Source organism: Narcine bancroftii, chromosome 9, assembly GCF_036971445.1.
Source record: "Narcine bancroftii isolate sNarBan1 chromosome 9, sNarBan1.hap1, whole genome shotgun sequence".
In the NCBI taxonomy this organism is placed as follows: domain Eukaryota; kingdom Metazoa; phylum Chordata; class Chondrichthyes; order Torpediniformes; family Narcinidae; genus Narcine; species Narcine bancroftii.
Genome location: NC_091477.1, coordinates 70,423,357 through 70,444,122, shown reverse-complemented (window position 1 = coordinate 70,444,122; position 20,766 = coordinate 70,423,357). Strand labels below are relative to the sequence as shown.

At 42.8% G+C, this 20,766-nt stretch overlaps 1 protein-coding gene across 7 annotated transcripts in view; it reads left to right on the top strand.

Annotated features, from left to right (window-relative positions):
* The window catches only part of LOC138742254 (serine/threonine-protein kinase PAK 2-like), a 133,571-nt gene that overhangs the window by 106,407 nt on the left and 6,398 nt on the right, over positions 1-20,766 (top strand). For all 7 annotated transcript variants that reach the window (XM_069896376.1, XM_069896379.1, XM_069896377.1 and 4 more), the window contains 5 exons: positions 10,843-10,978; positions 16,497-16,560; positions 16,765-16,813; positions 17,874-17,986; positions 18,240-18,357. In XM_069896376.1, coding sequence (XP_069752477.1) covers positions 10,843-10,978; positions 16,497-16,560; positions 16,765-16,813; positions 17,874-17,986; positions 18,240-18,357 — 480 coding nt within the window. The remainder of the gene's footprint in view (positions 1-10,842; positions 10,979-16,496; positions 16,561-16,764; positions 16,814-17,873; positions 17,987-18,239; positions 18,358-20,766) is intronic.

The window sequence follows — 20,766 nt, the reverse complement described above, 5'->3', positions numbered from 1 at the left end:
GTAGAGGAGGTGAGAATGGTAGTATAGAGACCAGATGGAGTCAGGCTAGGGATGGAAAAATTGTCTTTGGATGAAAAGATGGTGTGTGGGTTAGCTAGTTTGCAGATGATACAACGATTGGTGGAAATGTGGACAAAAATGCTTATCAAAGAATACAACTGGATAAGTGACCTGGATGAAGAGGCAGCAGGATGGTTCAGTAAGTTTGTGGATGACATTCAGGTTGGAGGAGTTGCAGATGGAGTTAAAAGTTGTCACCTTACAAGAGGATATAGACAGGATGCAGAACTGGGCAGAAAAGTGGCAGATGGATTTTAATATCGATAAGTGTGAGGCGGTGCACTTTGGAAGGACAAACCAGAAGCCTGAGTATAGGGTTAATGGTTGGTTACTTAAGAGTGTGGATGAACAGAGGGACCTTAGGGTCAAATCCATACATCCCTCAAGGTCGCCGCACAGGTTGATAGGATAGTTAAGAAGGCCTACGGGATTCATTAATAGGGGGATTGAATTCAGGAATAGAGAGGTCATGTTGCAACTCTACAAATCTTTGGTAAGGCCATTCCTGGTCACCTCAATATAGGAAGGATGTGGAAGCTATGGAGATGGTGCAGAGGAGATTTACCTAGATGTTACCTGGATTTGGAAACAAGTCTTTATGAGGCAAGGTTACCAGAGCTTGGACTTTTCTCTTTGCAGCATAGAAGGATGAGAGGAAACTTGATAAAGATCTACAAGATTATGAGAGGTATAGATAGGGTGGACAGCCAGCACCTGTTTCACAGGGCAGGATCAGCAAACACCAGAGGATATGAGTACAAAGTGAAGGGATATGAAAGTTTAGGGGCAACATCAGGGGTAAGTTTTTTACACTGAGAGTTGTGGGTGCCTGGAATGCCTTGCTGGGATCGGCAGTGGAAGCTGAAAATGGGGTTATTTGAGAGACTCGTAGACAGACACATGGATGAAAGAGAAATGAAAGGTTATGGGGTAGGAAGGGTTTAATACTTTTTTTAGGAAGGAATGTTTGGGTTGACACAATATTGATGGCCAAAGGGCCTGTACTGTGCTGTGCTTTTCTATGATAAAGATCAATTATCGATGTCAGCAGAGAAATGGCAGGTGAAGTGTAATCTGGATAAGTGTGAAGTGTGTCACACACCAAAGTGCTGGAGGATAGATGCAGCATCTATCAGAAAGGATAACCAATGAGGAGGGGGCAGGAGGAGGAGTATAGGCTAACAGGAAAGAGATCATGGGTGGAGTTAAACAGGGAAGTCTGGACTTTTTACAGTGCACTGCACAAAAGAGCTGGAGAATCTATTCAGGTCATGCAGCCTCTATTTGAAGAAAAGGGTAACCAACGTTTCAGGCCTGAGCCCTTTGTCAAGGTATGAGAAAAATGCAGGCAGGTTGGAGAGTGCCCAGAGGAAATATTAGGTGTTGTTCCTCCAATTTGCAGGCAGCCTTGGTTTGGCAGTGCAAAGCAAAATGTAAGGGGAATGTATGCAGTTATTAGTTAGGATCTGGGGTTCCAGGTCCATAGCTCATTCAAAGAGGCCACATAAGCGGGTGAAGCAGTTAAAAAAAAAGTATATGGTATGCTTGGCTCATTGGGCAGGGCATTGAGTATTAAATAAATTTTTAAAATAATTTAGGCATACAGCATGGTAGCAAGCCATTTTGGCCTTGAGTTCGTGCTGCCTAATTACACCCGATTAACCTACAACCCCTGGTACGTTTGAAACAGTGGGAGGAAACCGAAGCCCCTGGGGAAAACTCATGTAGACATGGGGAGAAAGAACATACTCCTTAGAGACAATGCAGGATTCGAACCCTGCTTGCTGGGGCAGTAACAGCGTTGAGTTAATCGCTAAGCTAACCATGCTGCCCCAAAAATTAAGTAAGTACAAAAGTAAGAAATTCATCTCCCAGCTTTATAAACTTTGACCCTGCTTGAAGTGTTGTGTGCAATTCTGATTGTTACATCCATCCTGTAATGGGCAGCTTTGGAAAAGATATAGAAGAAGTTTACCAGGATGTTGCCTAGTTTAGAGGGAATTAGTTATGGGAGAGATTGTTCAAACCTGGGTTGTTTTATCTGAGGCGGGGAGACTGACAAACATGCATAAAATCATGAGGGGCGTTGATAGGGTAGACAGTCATATCTTTTACCCAGGACATGTGTTTAAGCTGAGGGGGAGGAGGGAGTTTAAGGGAAATGTTAGGGCAAATATTTCAGAGAGTGGTAGATGCCTGGAACCAGCCACCAGGAATAGTGGTCGAAGCGGATACAATAGAACCTTTGAAGCTTCTTGATAGACATGGATATGAAGGGAATGTAGGAATATTTATCAGCTGTAAGCAGCTGGGTTTTGGTTTGAGTTGGACATGTTCAGCCCAGACCCCATGAGCTGAAGGGCTTTTTCTTGTATTTGCATATCTACCTAAAACACTTTTAAGTATATCTTGAAAAATATCTTTTCATAGCTTTAATCTTCTTTATTCCACTCAAACATCTTGGAATTTCATGCAGTTTGACATAATTGCTTTGGTATTGTATTTCCTTAATAGCTTCCTTTCCTACATGGAATAAACTGCATTAATTAACTCAATTGTTTGATATCATTTAGTCTGCCTTTGTATTCAGTTCTTTCTTTTGCATTATTCCTTTTGCACTATACCTTTTCCACTATACCTTTTGCACTATTCCTTTTGCACTATACCTTTTCCACTATACCTTTTGCACTATTCCTTTTCCACTATACTTTTTGCACTATTCCTTTTGCACTATACCTTTTCCACTATACCTTTTGCACTATTCCTTTTCCACTATACCTTTTCCACTATACCCTTTGCACTATTCCTTTTGCACTAACTTTTCCACTATACCCTTTGCACTATTCCTTTTGCACTATACCTTTTCTACTATACCTTTTGCACTATTCCTTTTCCACTATACCTTTTCCACTATACCTTTTGCACTATTCCTTTTCCACTATACCTTTTGCACTATTCCTTTTGCACTATTCCTTTTCCACTATACCCTTTGCACTATTCCTTTTGCACTATTCCTTTTGCACTGTACCTTTTCTACTATTCCTTTTGCACTATTCCTTTTCCACTATACCTTTTGCACTATTCCTTTTGCACTATACCTTTTCTACTATACCTTTTACACTATACCTTTTACACTATACCTTTTGCACTATTCCTTTTCCACTATTCCTTTTCCACTATTCCTTTTCCACTATGCCCTTTGCACTATTCCTTTTGCACTATTCCTTTTGCACTGTACCTTTTCTGCTATTCCTTTTGCACTATTCCTTTTCCACTATACCTTTTGCACTATTCCTTTTGCACTATACCTTTTACACTATACCTTTTGCACTATTCCTTTTCCACTATACCTTTTCCACTATTCTTTTTGCACTATTCCTTTTGCACTGTACCTTTTCTACTATTACTTTTCCACTATACCTTTTCCACTATTCTTTTTGCACTATTCCTTTTGCACTGTACCTTTTCTACTATTACTTTTGCACTATTCCTTTTCCACTATACCTTTTGCACTATTCCTTTTGCACTATACCTTGTCTACTATACCTTTTACACTATACCTTTTGCACTATTCCTTTTCCACTATTCCTTTTCCACTATACCTTTTCTACTATTCCTTTTGCACTATACCTTTTCCACTATACCTTTTGCACTATTCCTTTTCCACTATACCTTTTCTACTATTCCTTTTGCACTATACCTTTTCCACTATACCTTTTGCACTATTCCTTTTCCACTATTCCTTTTCCACTCCAATGGATGTTGAGGATGGACCGGAGACAACGCTGGTGGAAGCGTTCCATTGGAGCGCTTTCATCCCTAACGTCGAAATACTCGAGATGGCAGAGGTCGACAGCATCGAGTCCACGCTGTTGAAGATCCAGCTGCGCTGGATGGGTCACGTCTCCAGAATGGAGGACCATCGCCTTCCCAAGATCGTGTTATATGGCGAGCTCTCCACTGGCCACCATGACAGAGGTGCACCAAAGAAAAGGTACAGGGACTGCCTAAAGAAATCTCTTGGTGCCTGCCACATTGACCACCGCCAGTGGGCTGATATCGCCTCAAACCGTGCATCTTGGCGCCTCACAGTTTGGCGGGCAGCAACCTCCTTTGAAGAAGACCGCAGAGCCCACCTCACTGACAAAAGGCAAAGGAGGAAAAACCCAACACCCAACCCCAACCAACCAATTTTCCCCTGCAGCCGCTGCAACCTTGTCTGCCTGTCCCGCATCGGACTTGTCAGCCACAAACGAGCCTGCAGCTGACGTGGACTTTTACCCCCTCCATAAATCTTCGTCCGCGAAGCCAAGCCAAAGAGAGAAAGAGATTCCTTTTCCACTATACCTTTTGCTCTATTCCTTTTCCACTATACCCTTTGCACTATTCCTTTTGCACTATTCCTTTTGCACTATACCTTTCCACTATACCTTTTGCACTATTCCTTTTGCACTATTCCTTTTCCACTATACCCTTTGCACTATTCCTTTTGCACTATACCTTTTCCACTATACCTTTTGCACTATTCCTTTTCCACTATACCTTTTGCACTATTCCTTTTGCACTATTCCTTTTCCACTATACCCTTTGCACTATTCCTTTTGCACTATACCTTTTCTACTATACCTTTTGCACTATACCTTTTCCACTATACCTTTTGCACTATTCCTTTTCCACTATACCTTTTGCACTATTCCTTTTGCACTATTCCTTTTGCACTATTCCTTTTCCACTATGCCCTTTGCACTATTCCTTTTGCACTGTACCTTTTCTACTATTCCTTTTCCACTATTCCTTTTCCACTATACCTTTTCCACTATTCTGCACTATACCTTTTGCACTATTCCTTTTGCACTATACCTGCCTTTGTGCACATACTGTCTTAATTCCAACAGTCTACAAAGCCATTTATCTGCATTGTCTGGTGTAAATCTCATTACTGAATATATATGCCAGCAATTTACAAGAGAGTCTGTTCTATATAATAGGGACCCTCTTCTGCTTTTAAAGATCTTTGTTGATATCCATGGAGGCATCTGGATAAAGCTCCCAATATCAGAAGCAAAATACACGAGAGACTGAGAGATGAAAGAAGAGAAAATGCTAGGGGGGGATAAAAGCTCCTTAAGCTACTGATTCTATTTTTGTCAAACTGTGAGACCAGAACTGGGACATTCTAGTGGCATTTTAAACTGCATTAGATTTCAAGCAAGTACAGAGGTGGGGAAAGAAAAAAGTGCCAAAGGGCAGAAAATATTAAATTTGCATGGCTGCTAATGTGGGCAGATATTTGTGGAGCAAGTCACAAAACAAACTAGTTGAGGTGAACCAGGGAAAACAGTGCAGTGGTTATGGTTAAAAAGTGTTGAACTCCTTAAAGTGAAGTCCCAAACCAAAGTAATAGGATGTTACCCAAGGGAAAATTTATTCAACCAATGTGCAACATTGAATAAAAGTTCACAGTAACTGCTAGGGCATCACCAACAGCCAAATCTAAAGGGTTGAAAAATCTGTCCAGCTCATTCAGAGGGCAGAGCCTCAGAATAGAAGGACATCCCTTCAGAACTGAGATGGGGAGAAATCTCTTCAGCCAGAGGCTGATAGAATCTGTGGAATTCATTGTCACAGACTTGGCTGTAAGGTCAAGTCATTGAGTATATTTGAAGCAGAGATTAATAGGTTCTTGATTTGTCGGGGTTTCAGAGGTTATGGGGAGAAGGAATAGAGTGGAGAGGAAAACTACTTTAGCAGTAATTTGAAAGGTGGAGCAGACTCGAGGCTTTGACAAGTTGTGGTCTTCCACTGAGCTTCATTAGAACAGTGTGGCAACCAACACAGGTCTGGTTGGATTGGACAACTGAGTGACAATGACTGGAAGCTTGGAGTCACGAATGGACCAAATTGAGGTCTTTCTTTCTTTATAAAATATTTTTATTGAGTTTAACATTTAAACACACATAATAAAGGATGATTACATAATAAATCAATCTTTTCTTTGGCTTGGCTTCGCGGACGAAGATTTATGGAGGGGGTAAAAAGTCCACGTCAGCTGCAGGCTCGTTTGTGGCTGACCAGTCCGATGCGGGACAGGCAGACACGATTGCAGCGGTTGCAAGGGAAAATTGGTTGGTTGGGGTTGGGTGTTGGGTTTTTCCTCCTTTGCCTTTTGTCAGTGAGGTGGGCTCTGCGGTCTTCTTCAAAGGAGGCTGCTGCCCGCCAAACTGTGAGGCGCCAAGATGCACGGTTTGAGGCGTTATCAGCCCACTGGCGGTGGTCAATGTGGCAGGCACCAAGAGATTTCTTTAGGCAGTCCTTGTACCTTTTCTTTGGTGCACCTCTGTCACGGTGGCCAGTGGAGAGCTCGCCATATAATACGATCTTGGGAAGGCGATGGTCCTCCATTCTGGAGACGTGACCCATCCAGCGCAGCTGGATCTTCAGCAGCGTGGACTCGATGCTGTCGACCTCTGCCATCTCGAGTACCTCGACGTTAGGGGTGTGAGCGCTCCAATGGATGTTGAGGATGGAGCGGAGACAACGCTAGTGGAAGCGTTCTAGGAGCCGTAGGTGGTGCCGGTAGAGGACCCATGATTCGGAGCCGAACAGGAGTGTGGGTATGACAACGGCTCTGTATACGCTTATCTTTGTGAGGTTTTTCAGTTGGTTGTTTTTCCAGACTCTTTTGTGTAGTCTTCCAAAGGCGCTATTTGCCTTGGCGAGTCTGTTGTCTATCTCATTGTCGATCCTTGCATCTGATGAAATGGTGCAGCCGAGATAGGTAAACTGGTTGACCGTTTTGAGTTTTGTGTGCCCGATGGAGATGTGGGGGGGCTGGTAGTCATGGTGGGGAGCTGGCTGATGGAGGACCTCAGTTTTCTTCAGGCTGACTTCCAGGCCAAACATTTTGGCAGTTTCCGCAAAGCAGGACGTCAAGCGCTGAAGAGCTGGCTCTGAATGGGCAACTAAAGCGGCATCATCTGCAAAGAGTAGTTCACGGACAAGTTTCTCTTGTGTCTTGGTGTGAGCTTGCAGGCGCCTCAGATTGAAGAGACTGCCATCCGTGCGGTACCGGATGTAAACAGCGTCTTCATTGTTGGGGTCTTTCATGGCTTGGTTCAGCATCATGCTGAAGAAGATTGAAAAGAGGGTTGGTGCGAGAACACAGCCTTGCTTCACGCCATTGTTAATGGAGAAGGGTTCAGAGAGCTCATTGCTGTATCTGACCCGACCTTGTTGGTTTTCGTGCAGTTGGATAATCATGTTGAGGAACTTTGGGGGACATCCGATGCGCTCTAGTATTTGCCAAAGCCCTTTCCTGCTCACGGTGTCGAAGGCTTTGGTGAGGTCAACAAAGGTGATGTAGAGTCCTTTGTTTGAGCAGGAAAGGGCTTTGGCAAATACTAGATAATAAATCAATGGTATACAGGTAAATCCATATAAAATGGAAAAAATAATAGTAGCTAAATAATAAAATATGCATAACCATATTTAGAATTACTTGTAATAACCCATTGTAGTGATAAGCATAGTGCATGCAACCATGTCAGACCCATTTATTGGACTGTTATATTAAAATAAAAAAGATTTAAAAATTAATAAAAACTAAAGAACTAAGCTAAACTAATCTATCCCCTCCCTATAATCAAGGTTACCTTTTTTTATGACAAGAGAGAAAAAAAATAATTAATGATGTGGAATTATTGGCAACCCCTGGAGAACAGACAAAGAATTACCGGAACGTATCTTTCTCTTTGGCTTGGCTTCGCGGACGAAGATTTATGGAGGGGTAATGTCCACGTCAGCTGCAGGCTCGTTTGTGGCTGACAAGTCCGATGCGGGACAGGCAGACACAGTTGCAGCGGTTGCAGGGGAAAATTGGTGGGTTGGGGTTGGGTGTTGGGTTTTTCCTCCTTTGTCTTTTGTCAGTGAGGTGGGCTCTGCGGTCTTCTTCAAAGGAGGTTGCTGCCCGCCAAACTGTGAGGCGCCAAGATGCACGGTTTGAGGCGATATCAGCCCACTGGCGGTGGTCAATGTGGCAGGCACCAAGAGATTTCTTTAGGCAGTCCTTGTACCTTTTCTTTGGTGCACCTCTGTCACGGTGGCCAGTGGAGAGCTCGCCATATAACACGATCTTGGGAAGGCGATGGTCCTCCATTCTGGAGACGTGACCTATCCAGCGCAGCTGGATCTTCAGCAGCGTGGACTCGATGCTGTCGACCTCTGCCATCTCGAGTACTTCGACGTTAGGGATGAAAGCGCTCCAATGAATGTTGAGGATGGAGCGGAGACAACGCTGGTGGAAGTGTTCTAGGAGCCGTAGGTGATGCCGGTAGAGGACCCATGATTTGGAGCCGAACAGGAGTGTGGGTATGACAACGGCTCGGTATACGCTAATCTTTGTGAGGTTTTTCAGTTGATTGTTTTTCCAGACTCTTTTGTGTAGTCTTCCAAAGGCGCTATTTGCCTTGGCGAGTCAGTTGTCTATCTCTTTGTCGATCCTTGTATCCGATGAAATGGTGCAGCCGAGATAGGTAAACTGGTTGACCGTTTTGAGTTTTCTGTGCCCGATGGAGATGTGGGGGTGGGGGGGGGGGGCTGGTAGTCATGGTGGGGAGCTGGCTGATGGAGGAGCTCAGTTTTCTTCAGGCTGACTTCCAGGCCAAACATTTTGGCAGTTTCTGCAAAACAGGACATCAAGCGCTGAAGAGCTGGCTCTGAATGGGCAACTAAAGCGGATTGTCTGCAAAGAGTAGTTCACAGACAAGTTGCTCTTGTGTCTTGGTGTGAGCTTGCAGGTGCCTCAGATTGAAGAGACTGCCATCCGTGCGGTACCAGATGTAAACAGCATCTTCATTGTTGAGGTCTTTCATGGCTTGTTTCAGCATCATGCTGAAGAAGATTGAAAAGAGGGTTGGTGCGAGAACGCAGCCTTGCTTCACGCCATTGTTAATGGAGAAGGGTTCAGAGAGCTCATTGCTGTATCTGACCTGACCTTGTTGGTTTTCATGCAGTTGGATAACCATGTTGAGGAATGTATAATAATGATCAATTTGAGGTCTTTCACACAATGACAATGCAATCTGAATTTTGTTTCCCCATTCTGAAGGAGACCATGCTGGCCTGGTAAATCTTGTCCACCAAATTGAAAGTAGTTCAAATAAATCCTTTTTAAGTTGAATGGAGTCAAATGGTGGGAAGGGAGTTAAGTCAGGTTTATTGCCATGAAACAGCATTCTCGGGTCCTTGGTGCAAAAACATACAAACATACAACCAGACAGATATACAAACAACCATATATATGTAGGACAAGTATTCATATGTACAAATAAATAACTAAATGTTAGTTTGTAAATGAGCTAATCTTCATTCGAGCAGTTCCTTTGGTCGTTCAGCAGTCTCACTCCATGGGAAGAAACTGTTCCTCAGCCTAATGATGCTGATTCTGATATTCTTGTATCTCCTTCTTGGCTGTGCAGGGTGGAAGGGATCCTCAATGATTTTGCACGCCCTCTTAAAAGATCTCGGTTGATGATGGAAAGGGAGGGAGAGAGATACCAATGATCACTCTTGTGGTCCTGTAGATTTCTCTGCAGCAACTGTACCACACTGTGATGCAGCTGGCGAAGATGCTCTCAATCGAGCTCCTATACAAAGCTGATATAATGGTGGGTGGCAGCCTTGTCTGCTTCAGTCTTCTCAGGAAATCTGAATTTGAATCTTCTCAGCGCCAGCTGTTGTGCCTTCCTGGCAAGTGAGGAGATGTGAAAGCCATTGTTCTGTTTCACTAACTGCCCTTTTATCTTCTATTCAACCACTCAGTACTCTAAACTCTTCTATATTAATATAATCTAAGCCTGTCTTTAGATGTCACCTCTTTCTTTGTGTTGCTTGGTTATCCTTTACAGCCGCAATTCTCAAATTCATTCTGCAGGAGTTCATTCTTAATGCTAAGTATGAAATTAAAAAAAAACTTTCTTTGCAACTTCGGTTTGACTGATCTTTGTTGGTTTCTAGTATTGAAAGTGCGTATAATAACTGCTAGCACTGATCTGAGTTTAATTGAAATGGTAATGTCTCTCAGTTATTAGTTACTCTCACATAGAATTAACAGGAGATCAGCAGTAGCTGTAAAGAGAAAAGTCAAACCCAGTCCAATGATCCTCCTTGTAGAGCAACTCTGCATCAGCCCCAGAGATCCAGGTTCAGATTTTATGCTCAATACTATCTGTGTGGAGTTTGAACATTCTCCCTCTGACAGCTCAGGTTTCCCCTGGGTGCTCCAGCTTCCACCTAGGTCCCTTTGAGTTCATAAGTTAATTGGCTACTGTAATTATCTCTGCTACGTAGATGAGTGGTAGAATCCAGAGAAAATACAAAATGGAATTGGTAAGGAACAGAGGTTCTGTTCCCGTGCTATATCTTTGACTACAACCTTATTGAGATTTTGAACCCTTCTGATTTTCACAACCCTCTGTGGTGATCAGATTTTGAGCACACAGTTTTCTCCATTTCGGCCTGTGGGATGAGCTGGAGGCTAAAGTGTTAAAGGCAGTGGCAGAGTTTGGTGACTTCTTACTAATGTTATTTTTTGTAATTGTAATGTTTTGGCACCCAAGGAGTTATATTCCAGAATGTTAGCAACATTCGGGGAAGTGCGGTGTAATCTGAGGTTTCAACAATCAAAAATGAATGCATTAACATTGCTGTTTGGGTGTGGGGGCAAGTATGTATATGCGCATGCATTATCTTGCCAGCTGTCCAGCAAAGTTGCCCTTTTTTCAGGTTTACACGCGTTCGGTGATTGATCCAATCTCACCTGCTGCAAGCAAAGAACCAGACAGTGACAACACCACAAAGGGATTAGACAAAGGGAAAAAGAAAACAAAGATGACCGACGATGAGATTATGGAAAAATTGAGTAAGTGCTTAAATTTTACAAGAGATTCTCTGGAATAATTACAAGCTAATCATTCTTTTGTCATGGGTGTAAAGCGAGATATTTAGGTTTGATATGCTCGGACTGGAAGTGCAAATGTGTGTGTCAGATTTTCAGCTAATACATTTATAGAGTACACGGAAAGAGTCGGGCAGAGTGGGAACGTCTTGGTTATTTAGCATACAAAACAAATTAATGGTTGAGATAAACATTTAGTAATTGAGCCAAACACAATCTGCTGGAGGAACTCAGCAGATCGAGGAGCATCACTGGGAGAAAAAGAAGGACTGATGTTTCGAGCATTAATTCATTTTTAAATATTTTATTTAATTTTTTCTCCATGTAATAATCAATGATTAATATAATAATAAAAAACTGAAAACTACTTACATGATGGTATAAAACCCCCCAAAAAACCTCCCCCCAATTCCCCGCCCTCAAGATGATTAATATATGTAAAAGATACCATATAGATCAGGGGTGTCCAACTCAAATTCACAGAGGGCCAAAATTAAAAACTTGGACTAAGTCGAGGGCCGAACTAAATATTTATTGAAAATTTTCAACAACATCTGCATGTTTTCTCTTCTTTCAACATATGTAATGTTAAACTTTAGGATATAACTTTAGGAGGATAATGTTACAGGTCAGGAGTAGGTAGCTCAAGTTCACCCTTTGCTTGACCTGAGGGAAACATATTTGGTCCCTGTGGAGATGTAGTCAGCATTTACAGGCTGTGTCCATTTTGGCCTGCATCAGGACTCAACATTTCCTGCTCACTCCTCAGGCTCTAGGCCTCTATTCACCCTCGACCCACCATCCCTCTACCTGACCAGTCCTTTACCCAACCTCTACTCACCCCTCACTCCACTCGCTCTGCCTCTACCCACCCCATCCTATACACGCCCCTCTACTGCCTCTCCCCTCAACCTGTTCCTCCCTCTACCCGTCTCTCACCCTCTAATCACCCCTCCCCTACTCGCCCTGCCCCTCCCCTTTTACCTCTTCCCTATCCACCCCTCCTTCTACTCATCCCTCCCTCTAACTGCCCCTCGCACCACCATAACTTCCCCTGCCCATTACTCCTCACCTACACCCTCTGCCCACCCCTGCTTACCCACCCACTCAGGCCCAGCGCGCTGCCGATCAGCCTTTGCGGACAGCCACCATCTCTCTCTTCACGTGCAGGGCCGAACCAGCCGTCCCTGGGGTCCGCGCGGGTGCAAGTGCTGAAGGCCGTGGCGACCGGGAGAAGTGCGCTCGCGCTGTGGAAGGGCCGTCCGGTGCCAGTCACGTGGGGCTCGCGCTGCCCGGGGGCCGTGCGCAGCCTGCCATGCCCGTCGCGCCGACAGGAAATCACAGGCGCTCGCCCATCCGCCGCACCGCTCGACAGGTGGGAGAAGTGACTGGTTGTGGGGGGAGCCTTCCAACTGGCTTGCCGGCTGATGACATCGACAGACTTCTCGTGTTACAATTTCTCGTGTTACAATGGGGAAGGATGTGCAATGAAGGGGGAGGATGGTGGGGGTGACATGACCAAAAAACAGCATCGGCTCTCGCTGCAGGGCGGGCCACCTCTAATACATTTTTGAAATGATCTTGTGGGCCAAGTATAATTATATCGCGGGCCAAATTTGGCCCGCAGGCCAGAGTTTGACATGTGTGATATAGATATATAAAATAAAAGAAAGAAAAAGAAACTTTCACAATTGCACAGAGGGATACCATCTAACACACATATTTAAAGAGAGTTCTTTAATACAATTCAGTTCAATACAATTCGGAGGAGATTCCTGCAGGTCTAGAGGGACGGTAAACACAAATTTAAACCTAATATTTGAGTATATAGGTGCCAGATTTGTAAAAACATAACATATTTCTTTCTCAAATTAAATATAATTTTTTTCCAAAGGAATACAACTTTGAATTTCTACATTCCATCTTGCCATATCCAAATGCGTATCTGATTTCCAAGTAATTGCAATACATTTCCTTGCCACCATTAATGGAACTTTAACAAATTCCAACTGATATATTGATAGTTTAGGTCTTGTTCCTTCAATATTTCCTAATAAAAATAAATCTAGATTTTGTATTAATCTGGCCGCTTTTTCAGCTGACTGTCTCTTTTTAACAAAACCTGTCATCCATATTTTTTAATTTAGGTAACAATTTAGTCGTTGTATTTGCCAAAATTTTTCCAACGATCTTATCTACATTTAATAATAAAGTAGGTCTATAATTTGAAGGCTTTAGAGGGTCTTTATCTTTTTTAGATATCACTGTAATTATTGCCATCAAAAATTATTCTGAAGCCTGATCTAATATTTCCATTAAAATAGGAATTAATAAATCTTTAAATTCTTTATAAAATTCAGACAGGAATCCATCCTCTCCTGGAGATATTTTACTCTGTAATGAACTCCTAGCTTCCCTCACCTCTAACTGAGTAAAGGGAGCACTTAATTCACTTTGCTCTTCCAGATTTAATCTAGGCAAAATTATCTGTGATAAATATCTATCTATTCTATTTTCACCTTTTAAAGATTCCAAACTATTTAATTTCAAATAAAAAAATTAAAATTCCTAAAGGATTCATTTATTTCTTGAGGCTTGTGTAATAATATTATGTGTCCTTTTTAATTGCATTAATTGTTCTCAAAGCCTGCTTTGTTTTTAATTGCCAAGCAAGTATTTAATGTGATCTTTCACCTAATTCATAATATCTTTGTTTTGTTCTTGTAATGGCTTTCTCTATTCTATAAATTTGTAATGTATTATTTTTTGTTATTAATTAATTGCGTACACTTATCTTCAGAACTCTTGTTTTTGAAGATCCTACTCCAAAACTATTGTTTCTCTTTCTATCTGATCAACCTCTATACTCCTTTTTAATTTTAGAAGTAAAACATAATTTGACCTCATCAATATGCTTTCAAAGCATCCCATATAATTATCATTTTGAGCCTTAATTCTTCCACAGGACTGAGGAAAGTTGGTACAGAAGCATTGTGAGGAGGGCAGGATGGGAGAAGTGAGACAGGTCTCGTGTAGGTTTAGTGAACCATGCAGGGGTGAAGCATGATGGACAGAGGCAGAGGACTGGCAAATGCTGGAGAAAGGGAGAGAGAGGCAAGTAAAACAAAGGGGTTGGAAAGGGAAGATAAGTCATACAGGGGAGGGGGTGGTATGAAGGTGAAAGCTGTCAGTGCTGCAATCTGATGAGGTGAGAATGGTGATGTAAAGAGATACTAGATGGAATGAAAGCTGAAGGGTGTAGGGAGCACAGGGAAGAGGAGGGAATAGAAGCAATCCGATGGGAAGATGGGGTTCAGGGATATGGAACCAAAGAGGAAGAGATGATGAGGTTGATTGGGGCTGGTTGGGAAGAGGACCAAAAATAAAGGTGAAATGGGAAGAGAAGAAGGGGCCAGAAGAAGAGAGAGACGGGAGTCATGACCTGAAATCAGGAAGTTCTATGTTCACACCATTGAGCAGTAGACAGCCCAGGCAGAACATGATGTATTGTCCCTTTAGTTTATGTTGGGACTCACTCTGGCAGTGGAGAAGGCCCAGGACAGACAGGTCAGTGTGGTAATGGGAAGGGAAGGTGAAATGGCAGCAATTGGGAGCTCAGGATCGTCACTGCAGACAGAACGCAGATACTCCGTGAAACGGTCCCCAGGTGTCTATCCAGTAACTGTAGCTGTGTCAGTGGGTGTTGAAAATTGGTTCAGGGCACCACTTCCCATGATTGGTGGGCGTGTCTTGAAGTTTTTCTCGTGATTCCTCTGAAATAACTCCAGAGGTTGATTTCAAATGTAGAAGAGGAGCTTGAGAGTGACACATTCTTTTTTTTAATGATTTCACTTTTGGCTGTATTGTGAGTAGGCTTTTGTTTACTCAGGTGGACAATTCCATTTTATGTTAAACAAGAAAATCTGCGGATGCTGGTGGTGTGCAATACACGCAAAAACAGCTTCTTCCCCTCTGCGTCAGATTTCTGAATGAAAAATGAACCATGGCCCCTACTTCACTTTCTCTTCTTTTGCACTAATTTGTTTATTTTTTAATGTAATTTATACACCTAGCCATTTGAAATTCTTAACCCTTTCCACTGCTGACCCCTCAAGGCTCCTGATTACCATCATGGAGTCCACAATCTGCTCCTTAGTTTTGCTAACTTTGAGTTCAAGGTTGTTGTTATGACACCTTTTAACCAGGTGATCTTTCTCCCTCCTGTATACTTCCTCATTGTCATTTATTGCCGATGACCATGGTGTCGTCTGTTGGCTGTGCTCCTCCCCATGCTCCTTCCTTCCTTCCTCCACTCCTCCCCTCCCCACTTCCCCCATCTTTTTATTCTGATCTTCCTGTTTTTTCGCTCACACCTAGATGAAGTGTTGAGGTCCAAACCATTGGCTACCCTTTACCTCCAATATATACTGCGTGACCTGCTAAGTTTCTCCACATCATTTGTATATTACACAATCCCAGCATCTGCAGACCCTTTTTAACTGATTTAAGAAACTGACTGGATGACTGCTATCCCTGTATCTAACCGTAACTGAGTACTGTTTGTTGGAGTCTTGGGTGCTTCGAAGTTAAAATTTATTCTCAGAGTACATACATGACATCACATGCAATCCTGTGATTCCTTTTCCTGTGGGCTAGGCAGAATTTTTACTTATCAGTAGTGCAAACTGTACTAGACAAAAAATGTATACAAAGAGAGAAATGCAAAACAAAGAAAGAAATGTAAACAAGCTGTGCAAATACAGAAAAAAAATTTCAGTAATAGATGATGTGCAAAGTAAGAATCCTGAAATGAGTCTCTGATTGAGTGTTTGTTAGGAGTCTGATGGTGGAGGTGTAGCAAATGTTCCTGACCCAGATGGTATGAGTCTTGTAGCACCTATACTTCTGATGTAGCAGCAAGAACAAAACATGTGCTGGGTGGTGTGGATCTTTGATGATTGCTGCTACTTTCCAACGGCAGCGTTCCATGTAGGGGGTTTCACCTGTGATGTACTGGGATGAATCCACTTCTTTTTGGATCATCAAAGGAGTATTTTTAAGTTTTCCTTTCCCAAAGTCTTGGTTTTGGTGACATTTTGGCACCATTCAGCCAAGTTTCTCTCCAGTATGCTGTCTCATCACCCTTTTTTTTTAATGCTGCCCACAACTCTGGTATAGTCAGCAAATTTATGGATGGTGTTGTAGTCATAGCAAGCCATAGGTGAAAGTGAGTGGAGCAGGGGACTAAGAACACAGCCCTGTGGTGCTCTGTTACTGATGGACATTGTGGAGGGGATGTTCTTGCCAATCTGCATGGATTGGGGTCTGGAATTTGAGGGAATGATGGAGTTAAATACCAAACTATAGTTCATGTAGAGCATCATGTTGTATACAAATTTTGTGTCCAGGTGCCTCTTGAATGTCTTGTTGCTTTTTATTGCATTATCAGAAATATAAACTCATTTGCCCATCTTTACTATAGGAAGCATTGTTAGTGTTGGCGATCCAAAGAAGAAATACACCAGATTTGAAAAAATTGGACAGGGGTGAGTGCTGTTACGGTTTTCCTTTTAAATGTCTCTAGGTTTGATATATTAGGTTGTCTAAGAATGTAATCAAACATTTCAGTGTTTTTCCACTGTCCTTAAAGTTAGGAATTCATATTGTACTTTCCAATTACTAGGTTTACAATTGATATCAGTGCAGTGATGCCACAATATTTATGATCATATTATTCTGTTTCCTTACAGTGCCTCCGGGACAGTATTCACAGCTATTGATGTAGCCACAGGACAGGAGGTACGTTACTGCCAAACTTGGAAACTGTCTGTTACTGAGCTCCAAGCTACAATTGGGGGCCTGTCCACATCTAAGTATCAGGATAAAAGGATATTTTGAGCAGTAAAGTGCACAAAAGCAAACAAGCTTTGAGCTTGAAGTGATGGATGTGCAATATTTGTCACTGATTTCTGGAAAAAAGATCTTCTTATGTTGCATTCTTATTCACCCATATGCTTTGTGTGGATGCTGTCATAGATAACCTGTTGAATTGGTCAGTGAACGAATAAAAATGGCCTTTGAATGTTTGTGAGATTTTTGAAGAATTCTGCGGTCTGAAGCACTGCTGTATATTGTGGGACTGCATGATTTCATTGTGATAAAGTGGAGGTTTACCATGAAGGTCTTGGAGAAATGTCATTGCCACTCACTTCTAGCCAAAAAAAAGTCTACCTTCCATGTAGTAGAAAATGGGAAGATTAGAAAGGCCATGGTCACCTCATTAAAGGAAGGATGTAAATGATTTGGAGAGGGTGCAGAGGAGATTTACCAGGATGTTACCTGGATTTTAGAACATGTCCTATGAAGCAAGTTTGACAGAACTGAGGCTTTGGAGCAATGAAGGATGAAAGGTGACATAATAGAGGCATATAGGATTGAGGTGCTTGGATAGGGTGGATCTTTCTCCTGGGACAACAACAGCAAATACCAGAGGGCATCTGTTGAAGGTGAGTAGAGGAAAGTTTGGGGGAGAAAAGTTGAGAGGACATGTCAGAAGTAAGTTTTTTTTTAAACTCTGAGTGGAGGGTACCTGGAATGCATTGCTGGAGTTAAAAGACTCTTAGACAGGCACATGGATGTAAGAAAAATATAGGGTTATTGGGTGTGAGGTGGGGAAAAATTAAATTGTTGCAGAATAGGTTTACAACATCATGGGCTGAAGGGCCTGTGCTGTGCAGTTAAGTTCTATGTGTGTTTTGAAAGAATGGTGTGCTGTCTGCTCCAGACTGGATGGAGTGTAAGATAGGATGGTGCTGGATTTGATGAGCTGCATAACCTTGCTGTGCATGTGCTTTCCCAGGTGGCAATCAAACAGATCAACCTGCAGAAACAACCAAAGAAAGAGCTAATCATCAATGAGATCTTGGTGATGAAAGAGTTGAAGAACAACAACATTGTCAATTTCCTGGACAGGTAAGGGAGAGAGAACATTTGCTGGTGCACTCCCCTCCCATTAACAACCTGCTTTGACCTTTGTCCCCATCACATCACAGAGAATTGGAATGAATAATTCCTCGAGTTTCTTTCCCCTATTACTGCCACTGAAACACAGGCCTATAAAAACCCTGTGTTGTTCCATCTGTGCTGGAAATAAGGATCTTTGCCTGCAATAACTTTGCTGTTATGGACCACTGCCTTGCCAACAAACTTTCTCTTTTTGTGCTAGCTACCTGGTGGGAGATGAACTCTGCGTTGTGATGGAATATCTGGCTGGAGGTTCGCTAACCGATGTTGTAACAGAAACTTGTATGGATGAGGCACAGATTGCTGCTGTGTGCAGGGAGGTAAGAGTCCATTGGGAGTTTCTTTCTTAACCTGGTAAGGAGGATGGCACTAATCGCCACTACAAAATAAGGACAAGCTTATGTAAGTCTGAGGTGCATAGGAATTTCATCTTTCAGGGGGCAGTGATTCTCAAGAATTCTATATTCTGGAACATTGCAGATTTCAGATCATTGGAGGGGTTTAAAGTGGAGGTACATTTTTCAAAGATCAGGTTAGGGAGGGCAGTGGATGTCTCAGCCTGGAGTAAATTGATTGAAGGGGAAGGGGGTGGAGCTCATGTTCCTTTTGTGGAATTCACCTTATCATTCAGATAATGAAAACCGTGGCATAAGTTGCTTCACGTTTTCACTGACCTCTGGTTGCAACAAAACTGTTGGTGGGTCAGTGAAGCTAATTCCATTCTGCATCCTTTCCCCTTTGGTTCAAAAGAAAATGTTAGCAACTGTCAATTTCCAGTATTCTCTGCTGTAATTTCTGCCCACTCTATTTCCTTTCTACGATTGACAATAGTCAAAACTGATGTTATTGACGGAAAGATGGTGTGAACATGGCAGGGGAGATTCTGACACATACACCCCTTCACATTTTGTTGACCTGTTCATTTCTAAACGATGTGGTAACTCTTTGCTCTAAAATTTGTGTTTGAAAAGCAAGCCTCTTATTTTTCTCTTCTTAGAGCCAATTGTATTTATATATGTCTTTCAAAAAGTTGCAAGATTCTTAAGGTTGAATGAGCAAGAACAAATAAATGAGGCTTCTAAAGGTGACAATGATCCAAAAGCAGGCCTTTCTACTGTCTGTATTTATGCCAGTCATTACCTGCCCATCCACACTCGATTCATTTCCAAGCCCTGCCATGCTGATTCTTGTGTGCATCTATTGACAAAAGCCACTTTTACACAGCCACTGAACAGCAGAGCATTTCTGCTTCAGTGGCAGTGTAAAAATGTCGGGACAGAATTTTTAATGCAAATTCTATCCTGTAATTTTTCCACTGGGACCCCTACACATTTTTACGGAGCGGTTGCGGTGTAAATTGACTGCAGCCACTCTATAAGAAACAGGCCTAATGAATACGACATTACCCCTCCGGCCAACTTCGCAACACACGAAAGCTGTGTAAAAATGCTCCTGTGTAAACAACCACATCGGGACACACCAGAGGGAAGTGTGCTAATTTTTTTTTAAATAATTCACAGTCTCTCCTTAAGTGCTCCAATTATAAATCTGCACATCAGGGTATCTCATTCTTACATTTTTCTTAAATGTTTTCTTAAATTTCCTGCTCAGTAGCATAGAACATGGAACAGTACTACTACACAGAACAGATCCCTTGGCCCAAAAGATTGTGCTAACCTATGTAAACCTACTTCACTGCAATTTAACCCCTCTCTACCTTTCACCTATATCCTTCTGTTGTTCTGGCATCCATGTGCCTATCTAAGGTCTTTTAAATATCCCTGTTGTACCAGCCTCCACTACCACCCACTGCAGTGCATTCAGGCACCACCACTCTCTGTATTTAAAAAAACCGATGAATACTAAACAGAACAGTATGTTTCTGATGTGTTTTGGTTAACTGCATTTTTCAGATAACTGAGAAATGGCTTTAAGCAGGCCCAGTAGCATCAGCAGAATGCTTGTATTGACCGTCGCTGATCCTCGACACCTCCCCACTGGCGACACCAATCCTCGACACCTCCCACTGCCATTGCTGATCCTGCCCATGAGCCCGAGGACCCCACTTCTGCCGCCATCACCGATCCCTGACACTTACCCACTGCCATCGCTGATCCTGCTTGGGAGCCCCGAGGTCCTTGCTTCTCCCAGGGGGCCACTCTTCTTAATGTCACCAGGACAGCGGAGAACCAAGTAGGGTCGGCGGGGGTCATTTGCAGGTCATGCCCCCCCAAATGTTATTGTGCCTCCCACCCACCTGGTCCACCACTGCCACCCCCCCCAGTCTGATATTGCCTCCGCCCACCCCTACCCCCCCCAACCCTGGACCCAGTCTGACACCACCGAGAAATCAGAACCCTCTGCCTCCCCCCCCCCCCCACACAGTTACCCTCATGCCCCTTGATTAGATTTGTTCTGACATTGACTGCAACCAAATACAGTGGATGGTAAAGAAGAAATGGAAAGAGAGAGGGGAGGGAATTTCCTGAAATGAGGACAATCTCCCCATGCGCTGCCTGACCTGCTGACTTCCTCCAGTCACTCACTGATGGCTTGAGATTACAGCCTTCTTCTCTGAACCGGCAACCAGCAGTTTAGCGTCTGTCTTCCCAGCTGGTTCTGAGCTCTGTTGCCAAAATGGCACTAAAACGTTTTTTCAACTTGTGGCATCATGTTGCGGCCAAATGTTTTTTCAGATAACTGAGAATTTCAGTTATGTAGTTTTCAAG